This window comes from Tenebrio molitor, chromosome X, assembly GCF_963966145.1.
Source record: "Tenebrio molitor chromosome X, icTenMoli1.1, whole genome shotgun sequence".
Lineage (NCBI taxonomy): Eukaryota > Metazoa > Arthropoda > Insecta > Coleoptera > Tenebrionidae > Tenebrio > Tenebrio molitor.
The window spans coordinates 8,340,401-8,355,543 of NC_091055.1; the positions used below are offsets into that span (position 1 = coordinate 8,340,401).

The following is a 15,143-nucleotide window of genomic DNA, read 5'->3' on the forward strand; positions in this document are numbered from 1 at the left end:
GTAGTTAAACGTCCCACATTTAAATTTCGTTCGAACCGATCATGCCACGTACGGTATTAAAACGGATTGTATTGCGTTTATAGGAATATAATGGATTTACGGAATTACAACACTAACAAAAATGAAAAAACAACTCGGTCGACGAGTTAAATTGAGTAAAGGGTGCATTTTGCGCGGGACACCCGATATGTTGAATTTAGCGGGAGTTTTTAACTCGATTAATTTCAGGAACATTAAAGTTGGTTAGTAAGAGGGGAACATCGCAATACGACGTGGACCTGAAATTTCAGACTAAGCGTTTGACCTCAAAGCTGTTCGGTTATATATCAAGAACGGAGTCTTCGGTGGCTGCAAATTTGAAGTTAGATTACAAATTCGCTTTGACAAAAGAACAGCGAGTTATGTTCGCATGCTCGCTGTCTAAACGATCGCCGAAAAATCTTCTCGATATTAGAGGAACTTGCAGTCTCTTCAGCACTTCTTATCCGAACTTTAACTTCGATGCAAACTTTAAATTTCAGGTACTCTCGTTATATATTTCAATTCGAAATTGAAGTGTTTCGTTTTTAGAAGGGCGTCGCCGGTCATATTGAGTCGAAATTCGACTTGACTTCGAGCCCATTAGAGAAAAACCATCCGGACGTGGAGCTACACAAACTCAGACTGGAGTGGTTGATTTCTTATAAATCATTACCCGACGGTACTCGAACTTTTAACACGATTTTGTCCGTTAGCAAACAATCGGCAGGTCTGAACTTGAGGGGGCAATTCACCTGCGAGATGAAGAGTTCCAACGTCGACATTTTGACGGTCATCAAATATGGGAACGATAAAGAGGTCTCGGTTTCGGTGTTCTGGTCGCACCCTCGGACGCAGCTAGAACAGATGGAAGGGCGAATTAATATAACGGTTCCATCATTTACTCCAATGATCTTGCAGGGAAAGTTGCAGGAAAAAGTCGCCTCCGAGTATATTGTAAGTTTTCACATTAATTATTTTTGTGTCTCGAAAAGAAGACTTCAGTGCGAAAGTTTCTGATATAAGTAAAGTAGAGTTTCCCAAGGGAGCAAGTAATAGATCGTTTGTTCGAGTTGGTTGCTAGTTAGGATATGATACGATTTAAAACATCGCCTTTGCTAATGGACTGGCACATTACGCATTATCATAATTGCCTTATTTTGGATTTCATTTTTAGGTGGAGGTGAGCGGGACTTGGTTCAGTGGCCACAGCGCTTTGGCTCGTGGATTTTACCAAGACAAGAGTACAGCCAGGTCTCTAAATCATCACTTGAAACTCCTCCTCAAATCTCCCAGTTTTAAGGACATCACCACGAATTTACAACTTTACCGTGACGATAACGAATTCAAGATTGATTTCAAGGTAAAGAAAATTCACCGAAATCGTGAAAAACTGCCAAAAAACTTGAAACCGGTTAAACCTAACAAAAAACCGGTTCAAAACCATCCCGTCCAAACAAGTTTTCTGGTTTTAACCAAACCGGCCGACAGAAAATTCCTACAACTTTTGCTGCGTAATATACGAGTATACGAGTATGTTAACTTCACCTGACGTTTTCTCGTTATTTAGTTGTCTAAAAATCGACCCCGAATAAAGACAAAGCTAGTGTTTCTGTACTTAACTTAGATTATTTGGGACATGTTTCAGGCAGATCATGACAGAAATAATTACTGTCTCTACCTCAAACACACCGTTGTCTCACCTCAAGAAACTACGACCCAGGTCAAACTGAAATACAAAGCCAAGCGCTACTCAATGTTCAGCTCTGTTTACTTTGGGGATCATCGGCGACTTTCCCTCGAATTCCACATTGACCAGTAAGTTTGAATTAATTCACCCGTAACACGGTTTATAATCAATACCTTTATGAATGCCAGGCTTCGGGACATTCACTTTGCAGCTTGGGAATATAATAAGGAAACATCCAAAGCTGCAGGTTTAGAACTGAAATGGGATGCCAACCGCGACAACAACCAAAAACTCGTGGTTACTGGCAACTTTACTAAGCTTGCGTCTTTCAATTATAAAGCGAATCTTCTTATATATTATCCCGGAAGGACGATTGCGGCTGATTTTGATTTTCTGTTGCAAAGTGAGAATTCGCTCTAATTTACCTTCCGATTCTCTTCTATTTGTTCTATTATTAGGTGGCCACTTTGGCACCCGCGCTCGATTATCCTGGGCCGATCGACAGTCATTTGCAGTCCTACTTCAGGTTGATTACAATATGGATCGACAAACGTACGTTCGAATTAAATCTGACATCGATACGCCTTTCGACGGATGGCAAAGAACTTTGATCAGTGGAGGGTAATAACTTTTAATTTCATCACCACTCTCTGTACCGAAAACGTCAACGTTTCAGTTACTATCACAGCGCCAACATGTACGCCATCAACGGCAGTATATCTTGGAAACACGATGAGTACGTCGTTTTAAATTTATTTGAGGATTATTCGATAAGTGAAACCGCATTTGAATGCGAATTGAACAGTTCGCTAACAAGCACACTCAAAAATATACCGACTCTCAGCGCCTATATAAATCACAACCAAAATAACTCCAAGGTGGACACCATCCTTAAGCTAATGGTACTCAATTATTCACTTGTACTGATCCATTCATGCCTTACTTCCATTTCCTTCTGCGCTCGCTCTAAAAGGAGTTTCGCATCAGCATCTTGTGATTTATTGTCGCAACAATAAACATGTAAAAGACATTTTATCACAATACTCTGAATTAAATTACCATCGTGTTTAGGTCGCAAACAACGTTGCAATCACTTTACAGATCAACCGTATTTTTGCTAGAATGCATCTGCCGTAGATATCATGTCTCAAAGCGTTCTGACTCACTTTTCGGAGATATCAAAGTCATTTACTTTAACGTCGAAATACAATGAAACTCACTTTCAGAGTGTTTTTTTTTTTGCAAAACTTGTTGGTCCGTGGTTGGATATTAAATTGTTGGGGCGATTTAATTTTTCAGTATGCCCCGGAGCAGATGATTGATATCAAGAGTAATTGGAAAATCAATAGAAATAATCACTACACAAATTTAACGGGTGCCGTAATGGCGACAACTCCATTCAGTGTTTGCAACAAGGGTTATCTGATTAGTAAAATTTATTATACCAAAACCAAATATATAAGGGGAATAGCAAATCTCGATTTAGATCATAAAAAGTTCACAGCTAGTTTCGAAGGTAAATGTTTGATATTTGTGTTCGTCGTTTTAATTAAATGTTCCAAATCGCAGGCAATTTGCGCAAATTAACAAATAGCATGATTGTTTGTAATGTGACGACGCCGATAGAAAAGTACAAAAACATGGTGGGACGTTTTGGTTTTTCTGAAGAACGCCGTCACTTGGTTGCCCAAATTTCATATCCCTCGGGTAAACTGGGGTTGGAAATTCTCTTAGAGGTGGAGGCTATAACGAATTTCGACGTAAAATTGAGTCTGGCCACTCCAATATCGTTTTTGCGCGAGATTTTTGTCGTGGGAAAACTGAAACCGGATAGGGTGAGAGTTTTGTTTTGCGGTGGAAGTTGCTAATTTCAATTTGATCTTTTAGGCTGATTTCCGAACAGGGTGGAACTCGATGATATTGGGATTCACTGGAGTCTGGCATTATGTAAATGTCATAGACTTCGAATACTCATATAAGATTTACACTCCTATCGAAGGGTTTGAAGAAAATGGTATCGTCTCTAAACTCATATTCAAAGAAGGCTTAGACTTTGAAGTTTCCATCAAGCTATCCCAACATAAGGTTTGTATATATGTGTTACGGAATACCAATCTTTCATCTATAGAGCGACAGGATTTATAATTCACCTAGATTGAGTAATGCTCGGATATCCTGTGCTGTTTTGAGAAGCATCCATTCGCAAAGTTTGGCGGTGTCGCTTATCGATCGACCGCGTTTAAAGTGAAAGCTGCAATCTGAGTCCGAGATCTTGGCCTGCCAAAGCCGCTATTTTACTGCCGAATGCCGCCGCCGCCGAAGTCACGTGTAATACATCTCATTACGGTTATCGCTACGATCTGGCACATCTTTACGCACCCCACTGTCTATTCACACCATCTAATAAGCAAATACCGATATATCACCCGCTTCTACTTTTGACATTTCATCATTTACACCATCCGACCGGCAGAACCAGATCGACAAAAATTATTCAATCGTCACATTCAGAAAATCGATTTCAAAGTAATGAATAAAACCAATGACGGTTTCTTTCAACGTAACTCAAGTCACACAGAACCTTCACGAGAAAATTTAAACGACGGCAGGTCACCTTTTCAATGATAATATGTAATTAACGTGATTGAAACAAATCTTCGACGCCTCACAGGTGCATTTCAACAAAAGCGATCTTCAGTGTAGTACATATATTGTAAAATAGAAAACTTAGTCGTCTTAGACTCTACATTTTTCAATTTTTGATTTAAAATACAGGGTGTTTCTGAAATAAGTACATTAATTTTAACTGGTAATAGAACTCATCAAAAGGAACAACTTTTCTCTTTGCCATTTTGACGAAAAACGTTGCGTAATGGCTTAAAAAAATAGGAAAAATTTTCCTAAAACCGTTCATATCTCCAAAACTAAGCTACCTAAAAACCTGAAACAACCAGATTCTTACGAACTGGATTTTTGCTATACGGGTAGATTTCTTTGAATTTCGATTTCTGCGATAAAATACGTTTTCTGGATGAAAATGGACGTTTTTTTCATATTAGCGCTGATCTCAATTAGCCATTGCAGTATTTAGTGGCGTAGGGCTATTTTAGTGAAAAATCTCTCCAATTTTTTTTTGTTGTTCCTTTTGACGAGTTCTATTACCGGTTAAAATTAATGTACTTATTTCTGTTACACGTTGTATTTATAATATTTATTCAGGTCCATCATAAAAGACGAATATCTACCGATCTATCTAAGTTGGAAGGGTCATAAACAGTTTCAATACAGTAACGTTTCGATAATCGGAATCCTCTATAATTCGGATTCTTCGGTAATTGCGACTGAATTTTTTGCATTTGCATGCATTTTAGAGATCTAAATTTTATAATTTGTGTGAGCAAAGCGGTGTAAAACAAAGTGCTAAAATAGCTGATCGAAAAAGAATCTGTCAAGTAAAAATTACAGTTATTTAAAAATAATTTCTACGTGTATATATTATTTACATAAATACAAATGATTTGTTACAATAATTGAGAAATGATTATATATTTTCTATTTCAACAAACACTAATAATAATCGATAACGTATTTTCACGCATTTTGACTTTTAAATATAACACGTTTGGATATTCCGGACCGCCTGTGTTTGTATTATCGAGACACTACTCTCATAATGTTCGATCCTGTAATTAGTGGAGCTATTAAATTTCAATCGAACTGTGCCTTAAAATTGGTGTATTTTCGTCTTAAACTCCCGAAGCGGCTAGTAGAGCACAAGTAAAAAATATATTAAAAAAGAACTTAGCGTGTTCGTCTAGCTCTCTTCCAGTTCAAGCGTTCTTCTTGACCCAACACGATGCTTCGAGTTACAGTTCGACCACTAACGGTTTACGAGTGCTGATCTTTGCAGGATGTTTTTTTCTCTATTTTTAAAATAAAATAAAAAATAACGGTTTGAGATATGTAAAGGGTTGAACGCACTAAGTTTTAAAATATTCTCTGGGATATTAATTTTTAAATGACTCAAATTTCGCCACTCATCCTCGCCAGGCGAAGATGTACGTTTATTGGAGTTAGTAGAATGTAACTGACGTATCTTCTTGGCGAAATAAGATATCGTAGTGTAAATTAAGATAATGTGTGACGTGATTTGTGTCAATTAAATACATATTAGTCTTTTCGAATACGAGCCGTCACTGAATAAATTTCACTGTTGATGTACGTACTACAGGTATGTGCTTTGTTTAAACTCAAACGTGAAAATTTTAGAGAGCCGGTCCTGTGCACCGTTTTTCGAGAAGAACCGTGCCTCGATCTAGCTAGCGATGTAAACGAAGCGACTTTTTATCAACCTTTCCCGTTTCAAACATTTATAGGTTTTGCGGCAATATTGTGTATTTTCAGTTAGGAGTGGCTGTTCTCTGTAAACCTAAACCAAAGCTCCTGAAAGAGATGGGAATCAAGGCGCGAGATATTTATGAGGGAAGGTTAGAAGGTCGCACTTGGCCAGAACACAAAAATGAAGACGATCAGGAAGAGGACGATAGTCTTAATTGGACTGGTAGCATCAAAATCGATGCCATTATTTATCCCACGATGGAAGGAACGCTAGATATTGATCAAGAAGGACCAACGTACATATTGGACGCCACATTATCCCTTCCACATGGTAACGCCACCCTGAACGACGTGTTTGAATTTATTGTAAATACTTGGCCACACCATTAACCCATAATTAATCCTTCGCGTTTTAGGACGTTCTGACAATGAAAAATGATCTCAGAATAACAACACCGTACGATACTTTTAAAATCATTACTTCCTTCTGCAATTTGAAGATAATCCCCGGACATAAATACGAAGTGGGGCTAGATCTGGATTATCAAAACCGCACCAGGTGGATTAAGGTAATGATTAAGGAATTTCCAATTGAACTCGTTTGAATTCGCAATTTTTCAGACCGGTGTCTTTGGCTGGTACACCATTTACAGCGGGAAAGACAAAGAAAAGAGATATAATACAACGCTCAAAGTGTATACTCCCTTAGAAAACTTCCCCCAGCTGTTGGTCCGGGCCACTCACGACACAGAGGCTAACATATACCGGACCAATTTATCAGTGACTACAAATAGTAGCCATATATCAGTGACTACCAAAGCAGAGGTAAACACGTGAACTCTCAGCCAAAGACATGATTTTCAATTCGGATCTGGACACGTCCATTTAAACTCCGACGTTTCAACTCTAAATGCACCGAGGCCGCTGCAGAGTGTAGTTTCTTGAGCTTGCAGAATTCGTTCGGATGTTATACAGCATTGGCCATTCTCGAACAGAAACAATTCACTCGCTGGGTCTATTTCGCAACTTGATATGCCCAAGTTATTTAGATGTATGCGCACATATTTACATAGCTTATGTGGGTTCACCACAACCGTGATCGCGATCATGATACCGGGATCGAATCTCACACCCCCGCGGTTAGTCATCATCGGAGCTCGCTGAAACTACACCGGACAGCCCTTAAGAGCATCGCAGTAATTGCAACTTCCATTAAATCTCCTTTACCAAATCGTGTACAATTTCAGGTGTTTAACGACTTATTCGATGCAGCCGTTTCGCTTAAAGTTAAAACTCCATCCTTTCAAATACCACCCACGGAAATACTTTTGAAAAAGAGAACTACAAAAAGCGATAACACCGTCGAAACCACTGTAAATATCGAGAGAGTACTCAAAAAACAGGTAGGTTAGCAAACATTCGAACTGAAACACGTCAACGACGTTTTCATTTTTAACTAATCTGAACTTGTCAAAGTACAGTCTTGTTACAAAGCTTTTCGAGAAAACAATTTTTTAAAGACGCAAAGACTACATATTTGAAAGCAAACTGACTTGGTACAGAGCGCCCAGAAATGTGGTAGCAACTTTTACACAAAGTGTCACAAGATGGCACTTTCGAAAAGCCAAATTTGTTCAATCTGGCAACATTCAATTTTTGAATTTTTTCAAAAGAAAATTTGTCGAGATGTTGCTCGGAGGGTTCAGTTATGCATTGAGCATAATGGTGGTAAAATTTGAACATTTTCAATAAAATTTAAATTTGAATGTTTTACGTTTGACAATTCTTGACATTTATTTATCTCAATTTAGATAGCGGCGTTGCCATGCATAAAAAAGGTCTCTGTAAAAAAGTGTTATCTTGCGGGACCAATCGAAAAACTTGCTACCACATTTGTGGGCGCTCTGTATTTTATTTGAAATTACATATTAAGTGCACCGGTACTATTGAGTTATTATATTACATTTTAAAATATTCTAAACTGATCGTTGACAAAATGTGTGAAATAATGAAAAATGGTCGGTTTAGTTTAGACTACTATATTTCGTTTACTTAAGCTATATAGTAATAAAATGACGTAATTTTCTAATATTGGACAAGACTAAATAAAGATGTAACGATAAAAGACAGAGAGTGCATGCAAACAGAGCTTCGCCACATTTATTTCAGTGAAAGATTCAGTGCCAGTGTGGTGTTCAGTTCACTACTTACGTACTCGATTCAATTATTATCCCCAAGTGAGAAGCGGACAGAAAACTTTTATTAATGGAAACATTCTGAGTACCGTATGTTACACCATTGAAGTTTATCTCTCGCAACGAGAGGCGGAGCTTCTTCGGGAGCTAATCACGCGGGTACTGTGTGGTGGGCACGTGACTACTGTATTGTTCAAGTGAACGGAGTATAGCGACCATTGCTTTTTTGGTGTCTCATGTGAGTTAATTTTTCGAGGTGCTTTCTAGAACAGGCTTTGTAACTGTACCGTACGTCGCAAGCTTCTCCTTGCACTCTGTCAGTAATGAAAGTTTATGTTAACGTAAAGCGACGATTGCAGATTTACTTTAGGGCGGACTGGATGTACAAATCTTTAAGACAATTCTACACAATCGTTCGGCTAGAAACGCCCTACCAAGGCATGGAAAATTCGCAGATGGGGTTAAAAGTATATGTGACGGAGAAAGGAGCGGATAGTTGGATGATGCTAAGGGTGCACCCATTGGAAATCGATGTGAATTCGACATTAGCAGAGAACGTTTTTGGAGCAACATCAAATATTAATTTCAATGGGAGAAAGTAATTATCGTGAAAATTCAATTAGTTTGATATTACAGAATGTTGCATTTGAAGGTTTCCGATAACGCTGACTGGGAATGTCTTGCAAAACTCGATTAATTCGAGGGAGTTTTATGGAAATTTGAATTTGAAAGATAAGGAATTTAGGGTTAACGGTCATGTGAATATGTTGGGAAAAATCCCTGTAGACGCCCAAATCAAGTTGACTCCCCAAGATGGTAGCGATCCCCTGACTTTCGAATACAAATTGGAGGCCAAAGAGGATGGGAGTTATATATTGAGTGGTAGTGTGCAGCATTCGCAGAAATTCACTAAATTCGAAGCTAATATATTATCGCGGCATAAATTCGACTGGCAATTAGACTTAGAAGTAGTGAAATGTTAATTACGGCAAACGACAAAATTTAACGTGCTGTATTTCAGGTAGATACGTCACATCAACTGTATAACAAGTTTATAGTGCAAGCAAATGCAACATCGACCGGTGCCGGCACTAGCATTTCAATAGCGGCTCGAACTCCTATCCTAAAGCTTGAAAATCCAAAGTTGGGAGCTTCTGTTGTGTAAGTTGCCTACTTAATGCAATCGACTGTTTCGCTCTGAAAGACATTATCAAATCTCTTTAATTTATTATAATTTTGCTCGGAGAAAATTTATTTCGGAGATAGCGTTTAATTGAAAAATCGATGCGGCACAAATATGTTTTCTTATAATGGTGCGGCTTTATGTCAGAATTGTGTAAAATATATGATGGCTTGTGGTAGTATCGCTCGTACCCTCATGCGTGGTGATAAAATGGGGGGTGCTCTAAGCCGAAACATCCACTCGTAACATATAACCTCACAATTTGTCGCATACGGTAAAAAGATGATTGATTTAAACAATCCCCAACGCCCGGAGCCTGGAAACTACAGCACGCTCACTTTTCATCGCTTTCCACCGTACGCCACTCCACGTCGAACGAAAAAGCACATAAAGATACGGCCACATGTAAAACATTAACTGCAAAATTTTTCTCCTTATCAATTATCAACAACATACGAGTAGAATTACTAGGTCGGGTCAACTGGACTCTGCCAATCTGTATTTTTATTGTCCCTCCTCTATTAATAATACCCCCGCGGCGTCAATTGAGACCTCGCAAAACCAATTTCCTCTACAAACTCGCTCACTTTTTCATAAAATATTCCATTAAACAAAATCGCTAACGTTCTAACAAAAATCGCCGACAATAAACAATACCTTGGGCCAGGAGCCGACCTTAACTTCCCATAACGCTCTCTTTTTAAACGCTTGCATTAACGTATACTTCCCCGAGGAGTGATTTTCGAATTAACAAGATTTAGGGACTCCAACTTCGACCAGAACTGGGAATTGAAAATTGGATTACGAAACATCGATATAGAAAAAATATCGATATCGATCTAACATTCGACCTACGCACGTGCAGATATCGAATGAGACACCTTAATCGTAGTTTTTATTTAATATCACGAAAACTATTTTTCATTTTGCTTGTTCGGTAACTTTATAAAGGGTTTTACTCTAACAAAGTTTGATAGTTCTCGATAAAGAACGGAAATGGGAAATGTCCAACTTAAAAAAATCAGATAAAGCCCGACTCCAGGATAATTGACGACATTTATTTCTTTATTGGTTGTTGCATACGAAACTTACTTTATTTATTATCTACGACCATCAGACATCTCTGTTATACAGCTGTTAAACTATAGTTATAAGGAATTGTTGGACGTATTAAAAAGTAACAAATCGTAAAGTAAGTTGTCTTTCTACTTTGTTAAAATTTATTATGGTTTGAAGTTAAATATTTTCGTTGTAGTTACAAGTTATATTGTAACACACACCTACCTATATTCGTATCAATGAGCCAGAAAACTAAAAACGCCATTCACTCAGTACTGTTGAAATTTTCTTTCGAAAAAAAAAATTACATTCAATGTTGGTAACATTGCATATAAAAGCTAGGCTACATGTACGACAGTTTTGTCGTAGTAGAAATTAGACATTACGACACAGTTATGTCTTTTGATATGCGCATACAGCTGTCTTGAACTTTTCTTTTGAAAGTATTGACAGACTCATGTGTCTGTTGATATTTAATATAGGACTTCAACAAGAGTTCATCGTAGTTCTGTATGTTCATTCTAAAGCAGCAGAAAAACTTTTCCGGATATTTCCTCACTGTATCCCATATAGTATAAAATTGTCGTTTACTCAACCCTTCACTGTACAATAGAAGTACTCGATTCTTTGTTTCTAGTTTTTTTTAAGCTGTACGGCAACGGCACAAAACATGGCTACAGCTTCCCCATTGTAGCTTGAGCTGTGAGAGCCGGATGCGCAGTGGTCTAACACTAATTTTGTCGCATTTCTTTGCTGTTTCCAGGACCTCTTTATCGGACCTCTTTATTCAACTTTGCGCATCACTCACAGCTCTAGCTACAATGAGCAAGCTGTACAACAACGTAATTCTTGTAACCATGTCTCCTCTCTTCAGTACCACGCGTGAAATGGTGATCAAAAAGATTACTTCATTGTATATGTGCCCATATCCATATAAAGTACATGCCATGATGCAATCGGAGAAGTTACTAACTGAATGACTAATCGTTGTCGTATCGTATGTGTGTTCGCATATCATATGTTTCCAACGAGCATACGACCTGTTTGTCGTACGACTGAATGTCGTACGTGCAGCCTAGCTGTGAAATGCATTGACATACGACAGTCTGCCGACAAAAAAATCGGAGGCAATCCGAGGAAGCCGTCGACAGAGAGACTAGTCGTTGTCGTGTCGTATTTGGGTGCGCACATCATATCTTCTTAACGCCCTCGTGCACACGACCTGGTGGCCGTACGACTTATGATCGTATGTTTAGGCCAGCTCTAAGAGATGTCAATTACGGGAGCTAAAAGATCGATGCGTGGACAGTTCCAAATTAAGATAGAAATAAAATTAACAGTCTACATTTTATAAATGCTTCAACAGAAAGTACCAGTCTCAAAGTAAAATGGTGTTCGCATCTGAACGGCCGGGAAGAATATATCCCAACTTATAAACTAGGGCACATTTTAATCTATTTCTTTTTTTATCAACTGGGAGCGCACCTTAATTCTAATAAGTGTAGGTGTTTATTTGTAGACAACTGCAAACAAACTTCTCCATGTCTCTATCTCTCCCTTAATCTACTCGTATTTGTTCCTTTTTTTCGCACGAATTGAGAATAATCATCATCTGAATCTTTTACACTCCCTGTAAATACTTTATATATCAATTTACATCTGGCATTCCATTGTTTTGATAAAATTGACTATATATCTTCCATTTATTATTCTCTCTAAATATCTGCGACGATCGTACGGATCCTGTGGAACTTTCAACAAGGCCTCTCTAATGGCTGATGCTTGTTTATAGTCGGTATGACTCAGCGTTTTCAATGCAGACCCCCCGGGTATTGCTTTCTTTCTTGACGATTTTCACTTAGTGAATTTTCTTATCGCACTTTGAGTTATGGAGCACAATGTGTCTCTTCGTACTTTAAAAGTGCGACAATTACACGTTTTCTAACTAGTAGTCATTAGCGAGAGGAAGAGTGCATCTACCTCCGTACGCACCTTAATTATGACGATCTTCCCACTCTTCGTGCTCACCCCTTTTCAAAAAACCATCAAATGCGATATGAATACAAGGCAAAAAGTCGTAAATTCATCACGCCGAATGTTCAGAAACGACAACTATTTGCTTTACACATTTTTTGAAGCGAGATTTGTGAGCTCGGGTAACATTTGCATAACTATGCGACGGTGATAGAATTAAATGCCTCCAATACTTCAGCCTTAACTCACTGACATTGTTAAAATTGTGTTGGCGTAGTAACGTACCACCAGGTGCAAAAACAGACATTTATTACTGCTGATTTAGAACAACGTATCGTAAAACGGAGCCTCTTGCTAGCAAATCAGCACAACCCGATGAGTGGAGTGAATTTGCTTGTCTTTCGTTAAATTATTGAAAAAGCTTCCAAATGGAAATCGACGACAATTACAATTAAAAAAATCTACACCGACCGGAGGCAGTAATGTCGACCATGTTTTTGGCAAATTTCAATTTTTTTTTGTCGAATATTTTTGTCTGTAGCCGGAGATCACGCATCAATTCAATTATTTTCATCATCTGGTGTTGAGAGGGTAAATTTTTTTTTTTAGCGCTTCCGGTCAACAACGTTACGGGAGAGCCTACTTTGAACTGACCGATTCCAGCGGCGACATACAAGTTGACTGGGTCTGGTTGTTTTTGGAAAATATGTACGTTAAAGCTCTCGGAAATTATCAGAATCGACAATTTAAGAGTCAGAGTCGAGTGGAAGGGTTTTACATTAATCCGAATCAGTCGTTCGAATTTATTAAAGCAGGAGGGGACGTGAATGTGGATAAGTTGTGGTCGTACGTATTGATTAATTTGTTAAATTTCGGCTAAATTTCGAAGCTGTCCTATAGGGCTGGCTCCAATGTAACCTTATCTCTGCCGAATTACCAGAACATGAATTTGGAAGCTCACGTGAAGCTCCCTTCACCCATTAAAGAAGTTTATAGTTTGGCAGGCAAGTTGCGTTACGATAAGGATTTGAGGACCGTTGAATATTTAGGTAAATATCGTACAGCCAATTCAAAGAAGATGTACGGATCTTGGGGAAACGTAAGTTTAGATAGAGAAGATAATAAGTTTGATTGAGATAGCTTCGGTATTCAGGTCTCGTTAGCTGATAAGACACGCATGGGAGGAAATGTAGAATTGGAGTGGAATAACAAACGTATTAACAATTACCTGGACTTGAGGAGGTCGCAAAATACTTGGAACGTTGTGTACAAACTGCGGACTCCCAAGTTCGACGATAAAGAGACGCTTGTTACGGAAATGAGTTATACCAACTCCGATGCATACCATAACATAACGTAAGGCGAACTGTGTTTCCCACTAATTACCGCTAAATTACCGATTTTCTCAGGTGCGAAGCGTTTTACCCGGAAAACCAGTCAGTCGCATTCGCCGAGGTCGATTTCCGAGAGTTAGACAATATGAACGGGACGGTTAATGTGACGATTCCGTTCAGAAACGTTAATTATGTTGGGGCCCACTTTAACACAAAAACTAATGCGTAAGTAATTGTTGTTTGTGGTTAGAATGAGAGTTAGATGAGATGGAAGTCGTATTTCTCGACGAAAGTTCGTTTCCTTCGCCGACGCTGCTTGTTGCCCCGCGCACCGGCAACTAACGCTAAATTATTGTTATTTTGTCTCTCTTCTAGACGCGTCTACGATCGACATTTGGAAGTATTCTGGCCTAAAGACAACGCCATTTTGGACTGCCAATGTCTTCGAGAGACTGACAATTCTCTCCTCAAAAGTAACACAACCGGCGTGTTGATAGTAGAAGTGCCTTTGACGACCAGGCACATAGCCAACGTTCAATTTAGTTACGAGGTGAGTCTGATTATACGGTTTCTTTCCTTGGAAAAGACCTAACAATCTCTTTAACGTGCACAACTAAAAGAATTGGAAAATAAAAGAAAAAATAAATGGGACGTTATACGATTTCGTCAACATTTTTCAAAAAAAAAAAATTAACAATCCGTTTCTTAGGATGATTTTTCTCCCAAAAATAATTGTATGAGAACATACGGTAATTATGCTCCCGACTTTCAACTTGTTTCTTCTCCGTAAAGAAAATTTGAAAAACAATCGCTTCCAATTTATTACTCTTAAAATGTGCGACGTTAATTACTAGTTTTCTCGTGAAAGCTAGTGGAGAATTTTCATAACTTCAGTGACTTCGATAAACTGTAGCAATTTTCGCTAAGAACTTGAACTGAGAGGCGGGCGCCCAGCTTTAAAAAAAAAGACGCAGCCGGTGATGATTCGCTTATTTTCTTTTAGAAATGTTAAACACAGTTCAACTGATAATGCCGTTTTATTAAACAAAAAGTAATTCGTCAGCGTGAATACGAAAACATTTTATGGAATAAATTTGAACCATTCCTAGGCCTATTAGCCCTCCTTCCCATGGGTGATCTAAAAATTACTAAATACGGACGGTTGGGGTCTATCAGAATCAACTGAAGTGGCGCTCGAAAAATCATTTTTGAAATTTTCCTATCTACTTCCACCTTGCTACCTTTACTCATTTGTGAAGCCCCATGTTTTAAATCTCATGAAAATGCTTTTTTGCTTTGTTGTTTATTTCCAACAATTATATCAAAACCCCATGAACGAATAAAAAAACGAA

The 15,143-nt window shown here is 38.4% G+C and overlaps 1 protein-coding gene across 1 annotated transcript in view; it reads left to right on the forward strand.

Annotated features, from left to right (window-relative positions):
* Apoltp (Apolipoprotein lipid transfer particle) overlaps nt 1-15,143 on the forward strand; it is a 55,294-nt gene that overhangs the window by 14,704 nt on the left and 25,447 nt on the right. Inside the window, exons 12-33 of the mRNA XM_069061617.1 lie at nt 229-521; nt 571-975; nt 1,196-1,381; nt 1,667-1,836; nt 1,897-2,111; nt 2,167-2,329; nt 2,385-2,610; nt 3,008-3,224; nt 3,278-3,543; nt 3,596-3,793; nt 6,113-6,412; nt 6,463-6,615; nt 6,668-6,871; nt 7,294-7,449; nt 8,601-8,839; nt 8,894-9,209; nt 9,263-9,402; nt 13,067-13,303; nt 13,358-13,556; nt 13,611-13,813; nt 13,867-14,016; nt 14,167-14,341. Of these exons, the coding sequence (XP_068917718.1) occupies nt 229-521; nt 571-975; nt 1,196-1,381; nt 1,667-1,836; nt 1,897-2,111; nt 2,167-2,329; nt 2,385-2,610; nt 3,008-3,224; nt 3,278-3,543; nt 3,596-3,793; nt 6,113-6,412; nt 6,463-6,615; nt 6,668-6,871; nt 7,294-7,449; nt 8,601-8,839; nt 8,894-9,209; nt 9,263-9,402; nt 13,067-13,303; nt 13,358-13,556; nt 13,611-13,813; nt 13,867-14,016; nt 14,167-14,341 (4,811 nt within the window). The remainder of the gene's footprint in view (nt 1-228; nt 522-570; nt 976-1,195; nt 1,382-1,666; nt 1,837-1,896; nt 2,112-2,166; nt 2,330-2,384; nt 2,611-3,007; nt 3,225-3,277; nt 3,544-3,595; nt 3,794-6,112; nt 6,413-6,462; nt 6,616-6,667; nt 6,872-7,293; nt 7,450-8,600; nt 8,840-8,893; nt 9,210-9,262; nt 9,403-13,066; nt 13,304-13,357; nt 13,557-13,610; nt 13,814-13,866; nt 14,017-14,166; nt 14,342-15,143) is intronic.